At 47.0% G+C, this 17,939-nt stretch overlaps 1 protein-coding gene across 3 annotated transcripts in view; it reads left to right on the top strand.

The window, feature by feature from the left end:
* The first annotated feature begins 4,496 nt into the window (after positions 1-4,496).
* The window catches only part of ARHGEF6 (Rac/Cdc42 guanine nucleotide exchange factor 6), a 39,313-nt gene continuing 25,870 nt past the window's right edge, over positions 4,497-17,939 (top strand). Inside the window, exons 1-4 of one of the 3 annotated variants that reach the window (XM_081963802.1) lie at positions 4,497-5,140; positions 7,908-7,991; positions 14,439-14,520; positions 17,090-17,217. In XM_081963802.1, the coding sequence (XP_081819928.1) occupies positions 4,976-5,140; positions 7,908-7,991; positions 14,439-14,520; positions 17,090-17,217 (459 nt within the window). In that variant the 5' untranslated portion in view covers positions 4,497-4,975. Of the gene's footprint in view, positions 5,141-7,907; positions 7,992-9,908; positions 10,185-14,435; positions 14,521-17,089; positions 17,218-17,939 lie in introns of those variants that run through there. The other 2 variants (XM_081963801.1, XM_081963803.1) reach the window with 2 other exon arrangements.

The raw sequence follows: 17,939 nt of genomic DNA, 5'->3' as shown, positions 1-17,939 counted from the left end.
CTTTTTTGGCCCAGTATGTTCCAATGAAGATATTTAAAAAAAAAAAAGCAAACTACTTGTATTTCTTAAATTTGAGAAATGTAAAACCGTAATACAATCAGAACTTGGCTTAAGTGGCCAAAATCTGTGTTAACAGCTTGGGAAATGTCAAGCAAGCCATGATTACGAACTTGATGTTTAGTTGGATGCCTGACTTCTTTTCTTTATACTGTAGTCTTGTTTGGGAGTTTTGGTACCTGGGGCGAGTTGTCATGACCCAGGTGCGGCCAGGAAGTTCAAAAGATGCTGTTGAAATGTAGTAAGACCTGAAGACCTCCAGCTAAAGTGCCTCCTCTAAATCTTCCAAACACATTTGCCAGTCAAATGGACTTACCATGAAAAGCACCATTGGAAAGAAAATCAGAATCCATAAAGCCATGCAACTTTTTCACTAAGCCATTCCAGTTCATTCCAGTCCAATGAACCTTCCACCTCTCAAATGTGTAAAATGTTAGATCGTGACAGACTAATCGGCAAGCCCAGGTTGTTGGTTTTTTGGGGGTGTTTTTTCCCTCCCCTGTTTCTGGGGTGGTTGTGGGTTTGGGCGGTTGGGCCCACCGGAATCTTTACACCGTCTGTAATCGTTGCAGGCTGAACGCTCGTTCCTTTTAAGATGAGACCCGGAAAGCAGTGCGTGTGCTGGAATGGAGATCACGTTTGTGAGCTGGAGGAGGTAAGGGAGGCCTTAAAATGGCTTGTTTCAGAATAAGCTTGAAGCGTAGGACAAACTCGCTACCCCATCGTTGCTGGTTTGTAGGATTAGCTTACTTTTTTAGTTCTACGGTTCAGTTTGAACAGGCTGATAGCACCTCCCATTTCATGAGAAACTTGCTTTTGCAAGCAAACGGGAACAAATACTTGGTAAAGTCAAAAATAAAGACTATCCAATATGGTTAAAGTGCTGGTGTGTTAAAAACTTCTAAAAAGGAGGTTACATATGAAACGGGATGAAGAATATTCAGTAGAAACCTTCCAAAATAGAACTTGGAAATACGTTGTTTTTTCACCTAGGTTTTCTGTACCTAGTTTCTTAAATCACTTTTTTTTAAAAAATAGAGATATAAACAGTTAAACAGCTGGAGAGCTGATAAGCTTGTGGGCTAATATCTCCATTGACCTTAACAATGGTTAGCAGACAGCTCTTAAGCTTTTGCTGAAAGCCGTTTATCGTTGAGGCCCAGCATGACAGATAAGAGATGATCCGTCACTTGAGAGGAGAGGTGTTATGAGAGAGGAGTTGTGGTCATTTACGGCAGCTTGTTCAGAAACTGCAAGCAGCCAGGTGTGTTTAAGTGCAACCAAGTAGAGGTCCTGAAATTAATTCTTTTTGTGCTATGCAGTTGTTTCATTTTGCCAAGGGCATTGGCTAGTAACAATCATACTTTTTGACAGCCTTTCTGTTCTGACAGTCTCCTAATTTTTATATTCTAGGTACAGAATTGTGTGGAGGCCTCCAAAGAAAGAAGCAGTCTCAAACTATGAATGTAAAGTTTAAAAAAGGCAATTTGCAGGAAAGTCATTCCCTAAACGCCATTGTCTGTTGTGACTACAGACAAGGGTCGTGTGTGAGATGAAGAGTCTCAAATGTCGGGTGGAAATTATTTCTGTCCTCTTAAATGCGATGGAAAACATCCAGCAAAAGCCGTGGCTTGTGATTTAAGGGGGAGTCAGATCCCTGATTTAGACAAGTGTACGTCTGTCTCATAACTCTCGAGAGATTAGACTGCACTGCGGGAAGCGGATTTTCAAATGTGGCCAATTGCAATACTGAGCTTTTCCCCAAGAAGAACTCTTCTTAAATTCTCATGTTCAACATGATGTTTAGCCAGGAGTTGATTTGATTTCACAAGAATGCCACAGCCATCTATAAATGGGTTGGGAAAATCTACACATGAGATAGCATAAAAGTCCGTGTGGTTACCAATGCCCTTTTCATAAAATACGATTGTGAAAAGGAGCTAGTGCCATAAATTTAAGAAACGGGTAATGTTTTGGTCAAATGCTCCGTGGAAGACGCTCAACGGCTGAAGCTTGGGATCCTTGTATTCATTAAACTGTCAATAAAGTGTTGGATTTCCTCCTGGGGTCTTCATTACTCTAAAATGGTCCGTGGTGACAGTTCCGGCTTTCGGAACGAAGTGTAGCACAGGAGTGGCCAAAGACCACTCTGGGTATTTATTGGATTTGATATTACTGATTATATAACCAGCTTTTATGGTACAGGTAGATTTGAATGGGTTGACAAGGATAGAATAGAATTCTTTATTGGCCAAGTGTGATTGGACACACATGGAATTTGTCTTTGGTGTATGTACTCCGTACGTGAGGAGGATAAAATACATCAAGAATAAAAAGATAACGGTGATAGTCAAGGTTATTAAGAAGCTATCAAATCGTACTAGGAAACAAAAACTATAAATTGAAAGATACAAGCAACATGTTATAGTAATAAGTCGGAAGAGATACTTAGCTTTTTCACTGAGGGAGATAGAACTGCACTTAGTGACAAAGCAAAGGCCTTTTGCTTTTAAACAGTCTTAATAACTCAGACAAGAACAGTCCAACCCGACAATGTGCCTGGCAGTACTTTGCGGTGGAGGTAGCTGGGTGCTTGTAACCCAGTTAAAAAGAGAGATGGTCAAAAAAAAAAAACAGGAAGAGAGAGATCCTGTTGCGTTAGCTCTGGCCAATTGCAAAGTAATCCAAATACACAAGGACAGATGGGGGCGGAGGAACTGGTGGGAAACAGTCCAGGAAAAGGTTCTGGAACTTCTGTGTGATTATGCCACTTGCGTAGTACTATTTTGTCACCCTAGGGCTGTTTTTACCTTAGACTAGGGCTTCTCTGTCTAAAAGCACTGCATTTTGGAGCCAGGCCCCACCCAATTACGGCATTGGTAAACTTGCGTCTTTGCTTTAAAACGGGTGTCCAAACTTGGGAACTTTTAAGACTTTTAAGCCAGCTATGCTGGCTGGGGAATTCTGGGAGTTGAAGTCCACAAGTCTTAAAGTTCCCAAGTTTGGACACCCCTGCTTTAAAATGATGCAAATTCACAGAATGATTCCACATGCACAGAAGAAAAAGCTGCCAATAAGCATCTCTTTAGGGAAAGCCATTGTTCCATTTTAAAAGGGAAGAGCTTGCCTCAAAAATGAAAAAGATGGCTTAACTTTTGTGGAGCGCAAAACAAGACTTGTCAGTAGAGGGCGATCTAGGCCTATGGGAAAGGATTCGTAGGGCTCAGGGCCTCCTCTGACCCACAATTATGTGGGTGAAAGGGACGAGCCTTGCTCTGCCAGTTGGCGCTGCCCAGAAAGGGAGTCATTCTTGGTGAAATGGCTACAGGTCTGTTTTATTCATACATCCTATGCTGTGGGATCCACCATCCTGGACACCTGGCTTCTATTAAAACATTTTATGCCACCCTCTTGAGTTAACAGTATTGCAGGGAGGGAAATGGCTATTTAAAGGGCTTTAAAAAAAAAAAGCCCCAACAACCCTGAAAGTGAAATTTGTACAGAATTTCAAACCCTGCCCGATTTTCAGTTCTTTGCATGCTCTGCAGCATCTGGTGCAGCTCATGAGCTCAGAGGAAGGGGGGGGTGCAGCCTGGCACAAAACCACAAATCAGAAATAGACACCTGAAGCTTCAGTACAGCTGCCTCTTGGGTGGCTCAAGTGGCAGTTTTAAGACAGGAAGGAGGGTGAGGAATAAATGGGCTTCCCTTTTTTTCTTTTTTACAAAAGGCAACCATCCAACACAAACTCAAAAGCCCTGAATTTTTATCATTGCCTCCCTTGCAAACAGCCCTCCCAAAAAAGAAATTGAGCACGATTCCCAGAAACCAAGAGTTTGCCCTTTGTGGCCCCAAAACCACAAGATGCCACTGTTTGGATGAAGAAGTGTGAACTTCTAGCTGTATCCCTGAATTCTGCATTTCTCCCTCCTTTTTTAAGTTAAGTGCTTGTGATTGTTTTATGTACAAAACAGCAGCCCATATGGAAAGAGGGCTTTTCATAACACTGAAAGAGTTCATCTCTCACATTTAAAGATGTAAACCTTTTAAAATATCTAACCTTGGTTTGAGTTACGTGGGCATTGCGTGGATTGATGCCTTAACAGAGTCTTGACTGAATCCTCATCGGTCCTGGTCTCTGTGTATTGTCACAGATTGTACAGTCTAAAGGTGAACGATGGCAACTAAAATAGTGGATAATTCCCTCCCCCGCCCATTAAAAAGCAACCCACTTTTTAGAAATGCATCTTTTGGAGATATCTTGACGTTTACAGCTCAGTAACAGTCTTTTGTACACTTAAAACTATCCCTGCAAGTAGAAAAATTACCAAGATTTAAAAAGAGGCACAACACTTTCCCTCCCCCCCCCCCATAGATTCTTAAATTTTCCTCGCAGGGAAATTTTTTACCTATCCGTTTTCTCACCCTTCCTACCCGCTCGCCCATCACAGAATTAGAGAAATTTACTATTTATTGCAAACTTTGCAGACCATTTTTTTTTTCTCTGCAAGCCTGGCAACTTCAGGAATTCTGGGAGTGGGAAGTCTACCCATCTTCAAGCAGGCTGGCTGGGGGAATTCTGGGAGTTGAAGTCCATGGTTAAATTTAAGCGCTTTCCTTTGCGACAACGGTGGTGGTGCGGAATGTTCTGGTTTTTTCCTTCCGCATAAGCAATTGCATAAGGCGATCGATAGAAATGCAACAAACTTGTTCCTCCAGTCCAAGATGGTGCTTTCTTGCTGGTTTTTTTTTTTAAGTATTCAACTGGTTTGTCCTCTCATAGGTGGAGGGTAATAGGGGAAGCACTTTAACTGCCTGTTCGCCCACCTCAGAAGAAGCCGGAAGATGCAGCCACGGATGTGGGTTTGGCTCTACCGTTGCACAAAAGAAACTTGTAAGAGCAGAGCAGGCTTCAGTCATGAATCCAGAGGAGCAAATGGTGACTTGGTTGATTTCCATGGGGGCTTTAAATTCCCCCAAAATGATGGTTGAGGACCCCAAGCAATTCCTCAAGACGTCCCTGAGAGACGGAGTTGTCCTTTGCAAACTCCTTCTACGACTTCTGCCTGGCTCTATTGAAAAGGTAGGACCGTGACGATTCGCTCGCTTTAGAAAGAGGGTAGATAAGAGATGGACTTTTTGGAGGCCAGCTAGAACAGGTCTTCACGATTTTTGCTCTTCAGCATCGAGGGGTAAATTTTAATTGCACGTAGTGGTGGAGGAGGAAAATATCCTGGTCCCTAACACCATGGGGACAGGATCCCATATCACTGGGGAATCGTAAAAAACCTTGAAGATCTCGGAACAGTGCAAAGAAACAAAAAGATATTTCATTACTCTACAGTCAAATCTTTTAGAAGAACGTGCCCAGTTTCTGGAATATAACAAAGACAAAATCGAAGAGGTTTCCAATTTATAACACAGAGATACAATGGGGCTTTTTAGAGAGGGAAGAAGAGAGAGAATGCCTGAGGCCAACCCAAAATACCATTAATTTTCTCAAGGACTTCTCTCAATTCAAGGCAGAACTCGCCAGTTCAAACGAGACCCTAAAAATTATTTCAGTCCTTCCTTTTCTCCTTCCACTCCTGTTTCCAGACTTATTCATTTCGAAGGAGGGATGACTCAAGCAGAGGATATTCCCATGGATTTAGAAATCCATGCGTAAAAAATGAGAAGCCCCGTAGCAGAAGTGGAAGATCTGTGAACTTTTACATCCCCCAAGAAGTATATTTGGAAAGTGCAAGAGGCAAATGGAAAACACCACCAAGAAAGAAAGAGGAAGAAATAAAACCATGTTGTCTCTTCGCGTTGCCTTGGAAGTTCCTTTCTTTCTCTTGAAAAAGGAAGCATTTCTTGGGGTGCCTGCGCGGACGCCTCTCTCTCTGAATTTAGAGGGTTTAGAGTAGGGATCTAGAAGGATTTAGAGTAGCGATCTCCAAACCTGGCAACTTTTAAGTTTTGTGGACTTCAGCTCCCAGAATTCCTCGTGCTGGCTGAGGAATTCTGGGAGTTGAAGTCCACAAGCCTTAAAAGTTCGTCACGTTTGAAGATCCCTGATTTAGAAGACTCCTTCAGCCATCTGAATTTCTTTCCCCTACCACTCCGAATGAGCCAATCCTGTAGGGAAAAGTAGAAGAAGAAGAAGAAACACTGTAGTGTTATTGGCTTGAGATTATAAACAAAACAGATTCTTCCAAAATTTGACCGTTTGGTGCTTCAAATCCACTGCTGTATTTCAGCCGTATCCTGCCCACATGACGGTTAACCTCAGCCCCTGCTTCATTGGAAGATCTGCTGATGTTGCTTCTTACGGGGCAGAGAAGCCCACAGGCAGGAAGTGCACAATGGGGGCCTTGCATCCCGAGCCTGGAATTTGAGGAATCTCAACCAGACAGCTGCTTGCAGACTTGATGTGAAAACTTTATTTTTCCTCCCAAAAAAGATAAAAGATATAATGGACCTCACAGCACACAGAGTGGTTGTATTTTGATTACACTTTTACTTGCACAGCTCAGGTCAGTTCAATCTCCCCTGTGGCCATTAGAACCGGCATAAGAAGAGTGGAATATAAACAATCATTTTAAAAGCTTTAAAAAAAGAGAGGATGAAACGCACAGAAGGACATTCCCTTCCCCTTCTGTCTCCTCCTCTCTGCACTTCGCAAGCCCTTTCTTACCTTGGGCTCTGCTCAAAACCAGCAACTATGATGTGAGAATCCAACGTTCCTTGTCCTGCAACCATCCTGAAACATGATGTTTTTCAGGTCCTGAGGTCCTCAGAAGACAGTTTCAGATGATTTATTCCATTTGAGTTGAGTTGTTGTTATGCACATTTCTTCCCTCCTCTTCAAAGGACTTCCCCATTTCTCAAGAAAGGGAAAAAAAGAAAGAAAAAGAAATCCACCAGAGCAAGGAAACCAGAAAGACCAGAATTATAATTAGAAGGTTGGGCAACCCTACTCCAAATGCAGCGGTAACTGTTTTAAGGATCAAATTTGCATGGGAGCAAGTCTTTGAAATACAAGACTCCATACCTGGCTTTAAAGACTGCCATTATCACCCGAAATTGGGCTAACAAACAGCCTGGTGCAGCAGACAAAGTCTCTTGGGTAGCATCTCCTATCCAACTGGCTTTCCAACGGAATCAACCAAGCAGGCCAGAAGCCACCTAAGAAATTTCTCTTTTCTTTGCTACCATCTTTCTTGAAGAAGTTGCACGTTCTCACGTCTTGCAAGCTAGCTAGCTCTTGCAGAAGACCTTCTAAAGATAGAGAGATGGATTAGCAGCGTTGGAAGGGACCTTGAAGGTCATCTAGTCAAGTCCAAGCAGGAGACCCTACACCCTTTCTGACAAATGGCAGCCCTGTCTCTTCTTGAAAGCCTCCAGAGATGAAGCTCCCACAACTGCCAAAGTCAACTTCTGTTCCATGGGTTGAAAATGTCTCCTTATTTCTAGGGTGAATCCACTTGGTCCATCACCCATAAAGATTCCCAGAATTGCTTGGCAGAGGGATCTCTTCTCCCAGTTCACAGGTTTTCATCTCCAACAATCTTTCTCTTCCTACCGTAGCAGAGGGCATCTTATGGGGCCAGTATTCGGCGCCAGATCCTAAGCTCTGGGTGGCTTTGGGTTCATTTGCTCCGTGGTTCTTCCTGAGCTGACAGCTTGTCTCCCCACCCACCCACCCACAGCCCATTTTCTTGTTAAAATCCAGTGAGCACCAAGCTGTCTTGTTCCTTCCTACAAACACACAGGGTAATGTTCTTTGAGAACAAAAGTGAGCCAGCTGACAGGAGTTGTCACAAGCTTCCAGATCTGTTGACTGTCAGATTTTGGTTCTTTTTTAGTATTGCCTGGAGCCCAGGACCGAAGCCGACTGCCTTGGCAATATCCAACAGTTTTTAAATGGGTGTGCGGCGCTGAAAGTGGAGGTAAGCAGCAACAGATAACAGCGCCGGGAAGGGTCTGTGGATGGATAGGTGGTGGGTGGCAGGGAGGTGGTAAGGAAGAGCTGCTACAACCGGATGCCCTGACCCAATGGGACCCCTTGAGGGTGTCTTCCGTGGGTTGAAGAAGGACTGAGGATTGTGTGTGTGGCTGCTGTAGAGGGCCAGCGTGCTTTGTCCTCCCTCGGCAAAATAATATCCGTTCATTTTGGTTCGCAAGAGGGTTTATTCCCAGCCTTGGCCTTCCATTGGAAATAACCAGCAACTGACTCCAATACATTTTGCAAAGAGGGAGGTAGGGAGGAGAGAGAGAGGGAGAGGGAGGGAGGAAGGGTTGGGTGGGCGGGTGGATAGCTAGATAGAGATGGATGGACAGACAGATATGGGTGGGTGGGTGGATGGATGGATGGATGGATGGATGGATGGATGGATGGACTGAAGGCCCAACAAGAGAGAGCTGGGACTGGGGAGGCTTTCAAAGGGGGCTTCCAGCCACAGAAGCAGCTCCTCAGTCCTGTGACTCTCTTGTAGCAAGGCCAGTTCAGACGTTCTCCGGGGGTTCTTCCTTCCCTGCTGTCGCCTCAATTCGACATTTCTCCGGAGTCCAGCTAATGCAAGAACCAGAATGTCCGGTTTTAGGCTTCCCAAGGGCGAACCGCCTTTCCCCAGTCTTGTCTCCTTCGGTCTCCCTTATCTTTAGGAAGGCTGTGGGTTTTTATTTTCCCCCTGCCGCCTCCCTGTCCCCGCTCCGCTTCCAGGGCTTACAGACACATCTGGGGGGTGGGAGGGGGGAGACGGAGGGTAGGTTGGGGGTGGGGGAGGGGCATGGAAGAGAAGAAATAGAAAAATCGGTGGTTGCAACTCCCACCAGGTGCCATAAGTGAGTCTGGGGAGGGGATTCCCCCCTCCTTTTGCAGCCCACTCCCATTGTTCCCCGGCGGCGGCAGATTGTGTCTGGGGAATGATTCAGTTCCTGCCCCAGAGCAAGGAGGGGCAAAGCCGAAGCAGATGTCTGGATTCAATCTGGTTGTCATTGAGTCGGGGCTTCGGGCAAGATAATTGGGGGGATGTGAAAAATACCAGCTTCCAGGGGGGCACCGCCTCTATCCCACCCACCCACCTACCCAATTGCTTTCCTGCCAACAAGGCTGCCAAGTAGATCCTGAACCCTTCACCCCTGCCATGGGCCGCCAGGCTGGGCAGCAGGCAGGCGAGTCGAGTGGCAAGGAGTTCCAAAGGAGACCCACCCACCCAGTTGCTTTCCCGGTTGCTCTTCTGCCAACAAGGCTGCCCAATAGATCCTGAGCCCTACACACACACACACACGGGCTAACGCGAAATGACATTTTTTTGCAGCGCCGGGGCCGCTCCCCTCTGCAATCCGAAGACGCGGCCGAAACGACCGTTTCGTCCGAAACCAGCTGTGCATTGCAGCCTGACTCACATCCCCCTCCCTCCCCCCGGCTGTTCGTGCTTGCAGATCCGGGGCAACGACCGCTTGGAAGACTGGTCGCCAAGGGCGGGAGGGAGGATCGTGGCGCCCTGCTTGTCCTACATAGCGAGTTTGTTGTAAAAGAGGTTTGCGCGCTGGCAGACCGGCAAGGGGCTTGGGGGCGGGGGGAGCGCGCCTCTTTCCCATCCGAGCCCCGCAGAGATCACCCCCCCCCCCGGCCGGGCTCTAGGGAGCTGAGCGGGATCCACCCGGGGAGACCCCTCGCCCGCGGTGCGCCTTGACGCAGAGGGGAGCCGCAAGGCAAGCAGGCAAGGGCGCACCCCGGCAGTCGAAGCAGGCAGGCGGCGCGGAGGGGGCGCTCCGGAGCATCGCCCCTGCCTGCCTGGCTGCCTCCCGCTCCCGCCGCCTGTCACTTCCCCTGCTTTGCGCCGCCCGCCCGCGATCCAGCTCCGGGTCAGCGCCGTCTCCGCGATCGCAGCCAGGCAGGCAAGCAGCAGCGGCCGGGCAGAGGGAGCGCAGCGCTTAAGCCACTCGAGGGACGGGCGGAGGGGCTAGCCAGCTCCGGAGTCTTCCTCTTCTTCTCCCCCCCCCCCACCCGCCGCCTCCTCTTCCTCCAGCTCCGCGGTCCCCTCCGCGCCTCTCGCGACCCGCGCAGGGGCTCCCCCCGACCCTGCTCCGTTTCTTCCCGGGGCCTGCAGGGTTTCCCCGCAAAGCTTCCAGTGCAGGTAAGTCGCTTCCTCCTTCCTTGCTAAGTTTCTCTCCGGAGCCTCCTTTGGCCCCGGTTTTCGGGGCGCCCCGAGGGTCCCCGAGAAAAAAAAATCGGCTGCGGAGCACCTCCGTCCTTTCTCTCCTCCTAACGGCCCTGGGTCTTCTTGCGATGCCCTCCAGATGTTGCAAGGTGAGCCCCCTCCCCCGCAGCCCGAAGAAGGGCAGCCGCGGCGCCCTCTTCCACATCTGGAGGGCGTCTTCTTACCAAATGCAGCTGTGCCGAAGCCCTGGGTGTCTCCAGAATCCAGATCCAATTTGCGGGGGGGGGGGTGTGGACATCCAGGCCCATCATCCACTTATGGGCTTTGCTCTCCACCCATGGGGGGGGGGGCAGCTTCCAGCTGGAAGGGTGCCTTGGTCCTGCTTGATGAGCTGCCATCCATCCGGTCAGTCTGTACTCTTAGAGGTCAAGTTGGGAATTCTGCTGTCGGCCCAGAAACAGATTAATGATTTCTCCGGCCTTAATGGAATTCCTTTTCTGGAGCAAAGAGGCAGAAGTAACAAGGGGGTGAACAGAGGGAAGAGGCTGGGGGGGGGGGGTGCTAGATCTCTCCTTAAGAGCAGGCAAGGTGATTGGCAATCGAAAGTCCAGAAGGGACATTGGGACCCTCGAAGGGTGAAAAAAACTGGAACAGTTGCACAATGTCTTTCCTTGGGGGGGGGGGGTTGAATAGAGAGGAACTATCCAAAGCCCAAACTTGGCGACTTTGAAGACTTGTGGACTTCAACTCCCACAATTCTTCAGCCAGCCAAGTCTTAAAATTGGCCAAGTTTGGAAACACCGCCCCCTCCTCCCCCCCGCCGCTCTAGATTCTAAACCAAGAGGGCCTTGTTTAAGAGGGGCAGGGGGAGTGGGGACCACCCACCCATTCAGTGGGGAAGATCCACCATGGTGTCAGTTCTGCCTACGTGCGCTTGATTGACTTGCAAGTTCTGGAGAACATCAGAAGACCTTCTTTCTCCCAGGTGGGGCTGGGTGAGGCCTAGCAGCTCCTTCGGTGAGGTTCTTCCTTCTGATCCCAATCGGCCACTCTTCCCATGTCGCTTTCCATCCAAGAAGGCACGGCTATTCTCCCCCCCCTTCCCCCGGACTGTCTAATCCTGTGATGGGAAACCTATAGCACTCGTGCCAGAGGTGGCAATCAGAGCCCTCTCTGCCAGCAAGCATGCTGTCACCAGCTGATCTTCTGGTTTCCACAATGAACATGCATGCCAGCCACTGGTCTTTGCGGGCACCGGAGCACCGGAAAATAGCCTGAAAAACAGGGTGTTTTCCGGGGCTTTTTCAGGCCATTTTGGGGCATTTTCAGGCTGGTTTGGGGGGGCATTTTTGGCGCAGGTGCCCTAAAAACGCCTCAAAAAATGGCCAAAACCAGCCAAAAAACAAGCATGTGTGCGCTGGCCAGCTGGCCTTAGGGTTTTTGGTGCTCCAGCGCATGCAAATGTACACATGTTCCAGTTTGGGCACTCAGTGCTGAAAAGGTTCACCATCCCTGGTCTAATCTTTCTTTTTTACTTCTGGAAAACCCCAATGCAAAGTCTTTGTAGGGCCCTCTGGGATAAAAATGACCGGTCCGTCAAAGGGAGAAATTGGTTTTAAGGGGATTTGGCTGCTTATGCAAACAGATAAACCAGTGAAATGTCTTTCGATCCACAGCAAGGACTTTCCTGACCATAAACTCACGCAGGAGTTCTGGGTTGGCTTGGATGGGGTGGGGTCTGTGTTGGATGCGGACGTGATGCAATTTATAACCTAACCCTGATTAATCTCCCATGGAGACGATGATGCTTCCATAAATATAGGCTACCAATAATATGTTGTTGTTGTTTTCAAAAAGGGGGAATTTTTCCAATTGTGCACACGGTGGAATGCCTCCTATGAAATGATGCATGCCATTCTGGCTACCACAGATGGTGTCCCTTCCTCTCCCCCCTTTTTTAAAAAAGGACTCACGGTTCCCACCCCCTTCAAAGGCCTTTCATTACTCATTTCTACTGCTGATGCACATTCTGTCCTGATCCGTCTTAACGGGAGAACTCATAGAATAGAGCTGGAAGGGACCTTGGAGGTCTTCTAGTCCAACCCCCTGCTCAAGCAAGAGATCCTAAACTATTCTGGACAAATGACTCTCCAATCTCTTCTTAAAAATCTCCAGTGTTGGATCATCCATAGCTTCTGGAAGGAAGTCATTCCGCTGATTAAGTTTTCTCATTCTTAGGAAAGTTTTCCTTCATTCCAGGTTTACTTCTTGGTTAGTTTCCCTCCATTGCTTCTTGTCCTACCTTCTGGTGCTTCTGGTGCCCCCCTCCCCTCCTTCTTTGCGGCAGCCCCTCAAATACCGGAATACTCCTATGTGAATACTGCTATGTGATTATTTCAAATACTGCCATGTGATTTTGTTTCTGATTGTATCTGGGTGCGTATTTTATATTGTGTGCTGTCTTGGATAGATAATAATCTTGGGGAAATGGACTACGCTTGTTTGCAAGAACAAAATGGATTCTAACACATAGCTCCCTCCCAGACCGTGCACTCACTGATCCTGCCATAAATTGGCCACAAATGTGGTCTCTTAAAGCCCCAGATACCTCTGGTACTCAAACTGCCCGAGAAGATACGGATCAAAATCCAGAATCATGGAGTGGCACAGATTATAATTTGGCTTTAGCGCCGCGTAACAGAGTGAGCTCCTGTTACTTGTCCCAGCTTCTGCCAACTGTAAAAATTGCAAGTAGAAAAATAGGGACCACCTTTGGTGGGAAGGTAACAGTGTTCCATGCGCCTTCGGTGTTGAGTCATGCTGGCCACATGACCACGGAGACGTCTTTGGACAGCGCTGGCTCTTTGGCTTTGAAACGGAGATGAGCACCACCCCCTAGAGTCAGGAACGACCAGCACATATGTGCGAGGGAAAGCTTTATCTTTACCGAAAGTAAGGCCCCAGATACCTCTGGTACTCAAACTGCCCGAGAAGATACGCACCACAATCCAGAATCATGGAGTGGCACAGATTATAGTTTAGCCTTGCAAACCGTTGTTCAAATAAACAAAATCCTGTTCCCTTCTTTAGAACTCTAAATTATAGTCTTCAGGCCACAGAATAGCCCTGGGGTGGCCGGTATGTAAAGAAAACCAGAGAAGCTTAGCGTTTTTTTTGGGGGGGGGGGGTTCAGTTGCAAAACAGCTGACGTAAAGGAAAAAGTTACTTTTAAAATTTAACTCGCTCTAGTAAAAACGGTCTTTCTTGAAGTTGGTGGAGCTGCCCTTTGGTTGAATGAACTCTGCCTGCCTCTGTTTTAAGGAGCAAAATGCACCCAAGACAACAGGTGGCTACCAGAAGGAGGGGAGGAAATGCAGGGGGGGGGATCCAAACAAATCTATACCCCCCCCACCCCCAAAATGAAAGCCAGAATGATGCTGTGCTAAAAGTATTGGGATTGAATGATTGGCGTGGCTGTTCGGTTTTGTTTTGTTTTAGAAAATCCCTGGTCGAGAATTCTGGGAATTGAACTCTGCACATCTGGAGGGTTGGGAAAGCTGGCTTGATCATTAGAAAGTGAAGGTTTGGGGTGGCCCAGCAGCCCCGTGTTGCTAGCCAATATCTCTAGGAAGCTCACCAAGAGGGTTCTTTCTGTAGCCTTAGCAACAGGTATTGCGAGGTAGACTGCCCCTAAACATGGAGCTTTGCATACTCACAGCAACTGAGACTGCTCTAAATGCTTGGATTGCATTTCCTAAATCACATTAGTAAATTTTGTTTACTAAGAAGACTGTGTTACTATTCTTCTTCTCATCCTTCCTATTACCTCCTTCTACTTATGACTATAACCTTGTTGCTTGTATCTTTACAATGTGTATTGTTTTATTTAGTTTCCTAGTGTGATTTATGTTGCTTGCTTATTTAGTATTATATGACTATCCCTAAGTGTTGTATCTTATGATTCTTGATGAATGTATTTTTATGTACACTGACAGCTTATGCACCAAAGACAAATTCCTTGAGAGTCCAATCACATTTGGCCAATAAAGAATTCCATTCCATTCCATTCTCTATTCTATTCTATCCTTTTCTATTCTATCCTTTTCTATCCTTTTCCATTCTATCCTATTCTATTCTATTCTATTCTATTCTATTCTATTCTATTCTAAAGGCTGCAAAGGTTGCCATGACATTTCTTCTTTTCATTTTTTTTCATCATTTTTCCAGCAGTTTGATGCCCACGATCTCTACTCCAGAGAAAACTTCTCCAAGATATTGACTGCCCTCTTGTCTCTCAATAAAGCCACGGAAGGTAAGGCAGAAAAAAAAGGGGGAATGTCACAATATTTTCCTGCAAACGCCTTCGTTTCCCAGCTTTGTTCTGAGCTCTCCAGGGATATTTCTGCGGACGGGCAGGCAGTTCACTAAAGCCAACCGTGGCTAGTTTCAAAACAGCTCAGCCCGGTTTGCAAGCGACCACAATATCTCGGGGCTGTAGGCCAGCTCTGGGAGGTGGAGGGCGGGGGGGGGGGGGAAGCGTTGAGAGAAGACAGAGGCAAACTTTCCATGTCGTTGCTAAATAAAAGCCAAGGACGTGTCTACAGAGGACTCACGAGTCAAGCTAGGCTTGAAAGAGGCTTTATCTTGACAATGTGGGGTATCTACACACACACACACACACACACACACACACACACACACAGCCCCATCTATTTGCAGAAGAACAATAGAATAAAAAAATGGCTGTTCCTATAGAAACTGCTGCTCATTCCTTTTCAAAGATGAAAGTATGTTCCAGTTTAGTTTTTTCCCCGTATCCTATTTATTTTCTTCTTCTTCCTTCCTTCTTTCCTTCCTCAAAATTAATATTTCTTTTTTCTTTCCCTCTTTCCTTCCATGCCCATCCTTCCCTCCTTCCTCAAAATGAATCTCCTTCCTTCCTTCCTTCCTTCCTTCCTTCCTTCCTTCCTTCCTTCCTTCCTTCCTTCCTTCTTCTCTTCTTTCTTTCTTTCTTTCTTTCTTTCTTTCTCAGCGTTGGACTGCTATTAGAGTAAAATGCACATGTCAGTATTTTCTCTACTGTTTCTCTACTGTTTAGATCATTCTTGGAGGATTTGGCAAGGATCCGCTTAACATGATATGGCTGGGCTGGTAATGCGCAATGCAATCTTTATTTAAAGCTAAAAGCTTTAGGAGATGCAAACAGTGGAATCTTGCTGAACAGATGCTAGATTTTAACAAGATTCAGAGTGAGCTGAAGAATATAGGAAAGGATTGAGGCTTCCTAAGCATATCTGAATAGATTTTATCTTGTCCTGCTTGGTGTGAAACAGATGGCAGACCTTCCAGAGGGTCCCATCCTGTCCCACCAGTGGAGATTTATATATTTGTATCTGTGGGGGTGGCAAGAACACCTGTGACACTGGATGGGGAATGTTGAAGGCTATAATTCGATACCTGGAAAGAGAAACAGGTAATATTGTATGGGTCTTTTTCTCAGGTACTGATTTATTTCTTGGCCACTATGTTCTGATGTCCATTTCTTGGATGAATGGATGGATGGACGGACAGATAGATAACATGGATGGATGAATTGATGGATGGATGGACAGACATATAACATGGATAGGTAGAGGGAGTGAGACAGATAGACACAGATATAGCATGAATTGATGGATGGACAGACATATAACATGGAGGGAGGGAGGGAGACACATAGACACAGATGTAGCATGGATGGATGGATGGATAGACAATTGGATAACATGGATGGATGGATGGATGGATGGATGGATGGATGACATGGATGGGTGGAAGGAGGGAGACAGATAGACACAGACATATAGCATGGATGGATGGATAAATAGATGGATGGATTGATGGACAGGCAGACAGATATATAACATGGATGGATGAATTGATGGATGGATAGATGGCTGGAGAAACGTATAACATGGATGGGTGGATGGATGGATGGATGGATGGATGGATGAATTGATGGATCGATAGATGGATGGAGAAGCGTATAACATGGATGGAGGGAGGGAGGGAGAAAGATAGACACAGATAGAGCATGGATGGATGGATGGATGGATGGATGGATGGATGGCCCACTCATCTTAAAATAGTTAAAATTGAGACACACTGTTTTAATGAATTCCTGCCTGGAACAAGGTTGGACTAGATACCTCTCCAACTCACGCAATCTGTGATACCAGCTGGTTGACGGAGAGGATGGCGCATGGATGCCACACTAATAAACCACCCACACTTCCCGCCTTCCGAAATGGCTCGCCAAATGATGCTGAAAGCTGTTCTACTTAGCAACACATTTTTTTTCTTCCGAAGGCTGGGAGGGAGAGGCTTTGCTCACACTCATGCGCAGAAGCTTCCAGGCGGGTGGGCGGAGCCTCCCACCGCTGCCACTACTGGTTTGCCCGATCCGGGACAAACCGGGAGCAACCCACCTCTGATCTACTGGCTGGGGAATTCTGGGAGTTGATGTCCACCCAGGGGTGGGTTCCTACCGCTTCGGACCGTTCGGTCAAACCGATAGTGATTTGGCGGCCTGCCATGCCACCAAACCAGTTCTCCTGGCGGTGCCATAGGCACCACCATCTTCTTTTTGGGCTTATGCGCCTGCGCAGAACAATTTTTATTTATCAAGCGCACACTCTGCGCTCACAAGCGAACCAGCATTAGTGGCTGACGGGAATCCACCCCTGTGTCCACCCCTCTTCAAATGGTTAAAGTTGAGAAACACTTTTCAGTTGGGGTGCAAAGGACGCAGGCTTTCCTTCGACCCATTAGAGCTCTTTTCCCAGCCTTAGCCCAGCAAGAGTTATTTCCTTCCGTTTTTGACCTCTTCTCCTTTTTAACAGATCCAGGAAGTTCTACCAAGAAGCCATGTTCTCAGCTGCCTTCTCCGGCCCCCGGTGACTGCCAGCCCCTCACCCAAGCCGCCTCCGCTCGGACATCCAGAGTGTTGCAGAGACAGTCAAGAGTTGGGGTATGTTTTCAACGCAATCCCACCCAGGACAGGAATGCCCCACTTGCATCTTCCTTCACCACCCTTGGGAATGTGGCCTTCTCAGGTCCATTCTGCCCCTTTCTGCCATCTCAGAAGGTGGGGGGACCTATGGACAAAAAATTGATTTCATTAATGCAACGTTGTTTTAATTGAAATTCGTGAAGGTTTGAGCTGGCTTTCCCTATCCTCTGCTTGTTTGTTTTTTACATCTTTCTTCTCCTGCCTATTCCTTCGTAGAGGCTGGCATAGCAGCCCAAATCAAGAATAATATGCCATCCTAAAAATGCGTTGGATTGTGAGAGGAAATAGCAGGCAGGGCCTGGTGTTAACCTGGTGCAGCAGAAGAGTTGTACAGCTGAATGGTGAAGCAGGAATTTCCTCCTTCAAATGCAACTTTTTTGGAGAAGTTGTCAGCTTTATAGTTTCAGCCCTTCCTGACATCGGTTGGCCAACAAAGCATCTCTCTTCTGCTTCTTCCTAACAAAGCTTTCATATTCAGGCAGAGTTGGAAGGGACCTTGGAGGTCTTCTAGTCCAACCCCCTGCTTAGGCAGGAAACCCAATACCATTTCAGTCAAACGGTTGTCCAATCTCTTCTTAAAGACTTCCAGTGTTGGGGCATTCACAACTTCTGGAGGGAAGCTGTTCCACTGATTAATTGTACTAACTGTCAGGAAATTCCTCCTTAGTTCTAAGTTGCTT

This window comes from Natrix helvetica (assembly GCF_964273705.1).
Source record: "Natrix helvetica genome assembly, chromosome: 11".
NCBI lineage: Eukaryota > Metazoa > Chordata > Lepidosauria > Squamata > Natricidae > Natrix > Natrix helvetica.
The sequence above is the reverse complement of the archived record's forward strand: the minus strand, read 5'-3'. Positions and strand labels throughout refer to the sequence as shown.